Consider the following 6,209-nt stretch of genomic DNA (forward strand, 5'->3'; position numbering starts at 1 on the left):
GCTATTGAGAAAGTTCCATAAAGTTTAAAGTAAAAAGTCTAGACAGAAGTTAAACCTACCTCTCTAGATATTGACCAACCATCTGTAGGCATAGTTCATGCCACCTACAGAATTTCAAACCATGCAGTGGAGTTATTAAGATCATTTATATGAATGTAGATGGTGAATTTGTTAAAGATTATTCAACAATGGCTGGGGAAGACATTTGCTCCCAACTTGTAAACTCTTTCAAAGCTATAATTTAATATCGCTATCAATTTATTAAGGATGCTTAGGTCAGCACATTACGCAAATATTTAATTCTTAGGACAAGTTTATGGGACTAAATTACACAAAATACTTTAGGGGATCCGTCAAAAAGAAATATGAGCTTAGGGGTCCATTACACCGAAAACAATGGGAACCCCTGCCCTAGACCACGAAGTCTGCACTTCAGATTTGCACCATACTCCCATATTCTATGGACATACTACCAGGAGCATTGTACCTTCAGAAAATATATGCACAGGATTGAATTCTACGACGTCTAGACTTTGTGAGTCTGAAGAAAAGACTGCCTGGTATGTACTGTATGAATGTAATTCATTATGCCTTAAAAATTATTTATGTAATCAATTTTTTATTGATGCTGTATCAAATGAGTGCTTATCTACTGTCGGTGGAATTGGCGACTATAAAATGGCATTTGGTTACATGAGTCTAAAGTTTCTGCGTGTGATTTACCTGTAATTATTTTACAGTTACAGAAAACTTTGGTGGGGAGGAAGGGAACTCGATCTGATAATTAACCAGAGTGGAGCAAACACCCGAGTAGGGACACAGATCACAAGCTCAACTGAAAGTTAACATAAACTTACTTGAAAGCATGCTGCTCATATCTTTAATCTTCTTATGGTTTCTGATTTGCTTAATGATGTTCATGAGGTCTTCATAACGCTTCTCCTTGGCAGAACGGACAACTCTTTTCGTTTCTTCTTCTTCATCACTGAACTGGAGGAGGGGAATAATATTAATAATAAAGTGACAATGTAGCTAGAGGACTGTAACAAGGTTAGATGAGGGGATAGCTAAGTAACAGGAGGCCGAGGATATTCGTGTAGTGTGATATCCTTTGCATTGGCTAGCAACGCTGAAAAATCGACGTTATAACGCATAATTTTTGTAATAATTTTAGAGTTTTTGCACCCTTGACACCCCCTAAACGTCTAACACTATTTAGTTTTTTTTCCGCTTTTCAAAAAAGATTTTCATTTCGAATTCTTTTCTATGCCTTTCTAAGACATTGAGCTATAGATTAAAAAAATACAGCGCGATTATCATAACAGCTACGACATAATAAATGTTAAGAAGCAGGAAATATTGCATAATGATTCCTTATGAAGTTTCACGAACGTTAACATACATCACTACTGACGTCAACATAGCGTTAAACGTAGTTATAGCGGGCGACCAGGGTGCGAAAACTCTCTGGGCGTTGAGATTTGTCAACTTGACGGTATTTTGTTACATAAGAAATAACATAATTTGGATTGATTGGATTTATAGCTTTAGCTTTTACAGTGTCCACATGATATTTCTGTGACATAAGTAACAATAATTGTCACAGCAGTGAAGACTTCATTGAAAACGGTACCAACAAATGAGTTTAGGTTGGTAGCCCAAGAAGCACGCTGGCACTCCATAATATGTTACAATTACAGCATAGGGGACAAATTATGGATAAATTTCAGAACACGGATTCCTTCCTTTCCCTCTTACTTCAAAATTCCAGCCTTGTGCACACAAAATAAATTATTGACACTGAAAAGTGCCTTCGCGTAAGCATAATGATGCGCATTCCACAAACAAGGACAAATCTATTCTTTTTAGTATTTTAAGATATTTATTGTCAGTGAGGAATCCATATACTGAAATTTTTCCCAAATTATATATTACAGCAGAGATCTAGAGCAGTAATATTATTTTCTAGATCATCCCAGCGATTTCAAACGTCCTACGAAATGAAGTACTCTAACTTGTCATTTTGGGAAAATCGCAATAAGCAGAACGTAGAAGCTCCGCCCACCACCCCTTCCACTTTTCCTCTACTAGCTCATCAGACATGCTACATGATAGGCGAGTGTTGTGACGAATGAACATTTCATGTGGGTGGGGATAACTTCCCCTACTGGCGTTCTCTTTATTGCGATTTATGCCTTTTCATTTTATTATTCTGAGTTTCTACCATCTTTACAAATTACTATTCCAAACTTACTGTAAATGTGGTTGCTGGCTGGCGAGGAGCCAACTCTTCCTCTGATGAAGTCTCCGACTCGGAGTCCGAGCCGGTGGCAAAAAATCGGCTGCTACTCATTGTTATATTTTATTACAGCCGCTAAGCTGAAAAAATAGATGTCTTGTTAAACTATAATATTATTATATACAAAATTCTGAAAGCAAGGTTAGCAGGCAGTGTCACATTCTCTCGATGACACAATATGTTACTCTAACTTTCACAAGTTCACTGGTACAGAAACAAAACCATTACTGGAGAGAGGTTAAATCTGTACATATAATCAGATAATAGAAAGATGTAATCAAACTTACGTCTAATAGTTTATAAAAACACGAACCACGATGTTAATTCCGCAACACCACTTCCACCATACGACAATCTTCAATCACAAACCGGAAACTACGAACATGATGGCATACGAAACTGTCAGCATCAGGTTTAGGTTCACAAAGTATAAGCTTTATTAAAAACAGGTGCAATGGTAGTTCCTTTATATAAAAAAACACAAATGTAATTAAGTATGCACCAGAATGAAAACTCAACTGTTATAAAGTGTTAAGACATCAATGCTCTGAAAACTCCAAGAAATATACCGGTCTGGAGACATTTTGAGCAGCTCATTTAATTTATCTTATCATATGCAAAAACCAAGTTAAGAAGGTTGTCGTTTCCCCCAGTTAGCTTCAAATGTTCAAATAAAGACTTTTTCTACCAAAATATTACATTTCATGTTTATCACTCCCTGGTAGACATTGATTTGACGACGGTTGTTTTTTACTGCATTCTAGTAGGTAATGATTGAACTATGTTTTTGTAGACTTTTGATTCTACTGCTATTGGAACGTCATATAAATTTAAAATAAGTTTATTTTAATGAAAATGTCTCGTGTTTAGTAGGCCAATATGTATTTTGCTCCTATTAATCATGCTGGTTAAAAGCCACCATAACGCACTTGATGTTCATCATTTGTTTTCGTAAATATATGCCAGGTGCTCAGTAGCTGCTTATTATGAAAATCTTCTCTACCAAATTCAACTCTATGCTCCTTGGTCATTCTATTCTCCTTGTAATTATAACGCACTAGCAGCCGTCTCTTGTTTATGATTCAATCACGAAAATATTTCCTGCCAAAGTTATCTTCAAGACATTAAATCAAATACCTCTTCGTATATTCTTTACCCTGGTAAAAATTTTACGCCGAAAGCCATTCCTTCGTTATACTCAAAGTCAGTATAATTGGTTACAGAATTATACGAGACACCGTTCTCCTATACAACAATCCTTCCCTTGCTCTGATTATTATAAATTGAATGCGTCCTGTTATTGTGTTTTGATTACTATAAGAAGATGCGCTTGTTGACCATCATTCGTTTATTATGAAAAACTTCACTTCCAAAATGATGCCGTAAAATAAGACATCCTAATACCTCTTCACACATTCTATTACCCGGATACTAAGAAAAATTTCTGAAGCAATATGGCGCTCCCTCCTTGTGGCTTCACTAGTGGACCGCCTGTGCATCGATAGTTATGCAACCGGATGTACAGTATCTTAATATCTCGTTACATGGATATCTTTAAAATTGCAATGTAATACATAGCGTATCTATTAGTTGGAAAAATAAGTAAGCAATTAATGCATTAAAAATGCAATATAACGAATTATTATTTGTTTATTTTTAATTGCAACATTCAAAATATTATACAGAAAATTTAAATTAGGCGTCTGTGATGCAATGGAAATTTCATGTCGAGATTTAGCCTATGCTGAAATGCCTGTAATAAAATAATTAATTTTTACATAAGATCCATTCTCTTTCTTCTCTCTTTCTCTATTGTACATTTTCTTCATATTATTCAATATATGAGGGAATCCATCTAAAATGTTGTTTCTTCTCGTTGCTTCTATCTACCGTGCGAAAAAAAATATATTCTAGCAATAGCAGGATTTTGTACAATTAATAATTCGACCAGTTCTTTTATCCTTGAAAGTTTACGAATCTCTTCCATCATTATGTATCGAAAACTAATCAGTTATTGAGGAAAAGTAGGACATATAAATCTGTACCATAATATTCCCAAAGTTTGTTGGCTTTTTCAGTCGTTTCATTTTCGGTTAAATGCTGAGCTTTGATGACAGGAGCAGCGACAATTTAGCTGAGATATTCATGTTTTCAAAAGGACACTTTAAGCTGCTGAATTATAATGCCCAGTTAAAAACAAATATTCAGAACTTTTCTTCTGCGTTCTGTAATCGTTCAACTGCCAGTTCGTCAAAGAACTTCTTAACATGGCATTTTGAAAACAGGGTCTATTTTCCAGGAATTTCAGATTTCCTTTGTTTCCTTTAAAACGGTACTCGAAAATTGCTTTCTCAACTTTATCATATTATTTTGGGCTTGTTTTAAAGTGATGTCGCAGTCAATAAATCAATGAACTTTTTTTTTCCATTTTGAATTTTGCGTACACTACTTTTAACACTTGATTATAAGTAATTGATTAACTAGCGGAACTTACTCGTGTTAATTATGTAAGTCTGTGCGGCTTACAGCTGTTTCGGTGCTTCATCACGCCATCCTCAGAGCCTACTAGATCTCGGCATCATCTCGAACTTCTCTGCCTGTTGTGTGGGTGCGTTTTATTGTTGAAAAGTGTTGAAAAGTGGAGTCAAATAGTGTGTGTATACTGAAATTGATCTGTGTGTTTAGAATTTGATCAGGGCGTGTTTTTAGTGTGTTTTTTGTAAATATTTTGTAACAATTTCAATGCAAGAACTGTATTTTTTTTCGGAAGATTTGTTAGAGAACATAAATATTCCTTCTCAAGGTATATCATCATCTGCAAAAACAACGTCTTTGGCAAAAACCCACTTTTCAACACGAATAAACTATCAAATCGCGAAGATTATCCTCGTAGGACAAAAAAGTTTAGTGTGCGTTTGGCTGTCCCATTAGGCCTCTCCAGCACAATATTTAATCTCTGCCATCACGATAAACTTTCACATAAATTCACATAAACTTGCTCTAAAGTTGTGTAAAAGTACCTTATTTCTAAAATATTACTAACGGAATAACTCATAAAATTTAAATTATGATCCGCGCAGTGTTCGTGCGATACGAGGACAGGAAAAGTTGAGCACGTGTTGAAGAAGCGGGGTGAGGATTATAGTTGCAACAACGAAAAGAAAAAAATATGTATATTGCAACTTGAGAAGTGATTGTTGAAAGAAACGGAACTATTTAAGCATGCTGTAAATAGTAGGACATTTGGAATGCATGAATGAAATATGTTTGTTATTCAAAATCGAAATAATGTCTTCAGGTATCCTAATATAGAACGGTTTTCTGTGCTCCCACGCATCGTGGGCATCGCCCCTGATAAATATTGTCTTTAACCTGTTATTTACATCTTATATGAACTGTTTTATGAGAATTAAAAGTAAGACACTGGGGACATTGGGTTATTTACAACTATAAATTATTATATTTTATTTAAGCCAGTGTTACCCAGTAGGCTACTTCATTATACTATTAACAAAATAGGCCTAATAGTCTAATAGTTGCTCCTAGCATCAGTTCAAGAGGACTAATAATATAATATATATAGGCCTCTTGCATCAGTTACTTGTCTACAACGAGAATGTACCTGTAATTAGGCCTACTCGCTTTCAAAATGTTACTGTTCTCCTCTACAACCCCGCCCTTGCTCTGGTTATTAAAATTGCGTCCTGATATTGTGTTTTGTTTAACAAGAGGATACTCTTATTGATCATCATTTATCTATTATGAAAACTTTCGCTTCCAAAATAATTTTATGAAGAAAGACTAATTATTATCCTAATACCTCTTCACACATTCTATTACCTGGATACTAAGAAAAATTTCCTGAAGCAATATGGCGCTCACTCCTTGCTGCTTCAATAGTGGAGCGCCT

The 6,209-nt window shown here is 35.1% G+C and overlaps 1 protein-coding gene across 1 annotated transcript in view; it reads right to left on the reverse strand.

The window, feature by feature from the left end:
- The window catches only part of eIF3c (eukaryotic translation initiation factor 3 subunit c), a 21,152-nt gene extending 18,181 nt beyond the window's left edge, over positions 1–2,971 (reverse strand). The window contains exons 1-3 of the mRNA XM_069827636.1: positions 2,587–2,971; positions 2,255–2,379; positions 858–990 (exon numbers count right to left, since the gene is read on the reverse strand). Coding sequence (XP_069683737.1) covers positions 858–990; positions 2,255–2,353 — 232 coding nt within the window. The 5' untranslated portion in view covers positions 2,354–2,379; positions 2,587–2,971. The remainder of the gene's footprint in view (positions 1–857; positions 991–2,254; positions 2,380–2,586) is intronic.
- Positions 2,972–6,209: the final 3,238 nt, after the last annotated feature.

This window comes from Periplaneta americana, chromosome 6, assembly GCF_040183065.1.
Source record: "Periplaneta americana isolate PAMFEO1 chromosome 6, P.americana_PAMFEO1_priV1, whole genome shotgun sequence".
NCBI lineage: Eukaryota > Metazoa > Arthropoda > Insecta > Blattodea > Blattidae > Periplaneta > Periplaneta americana.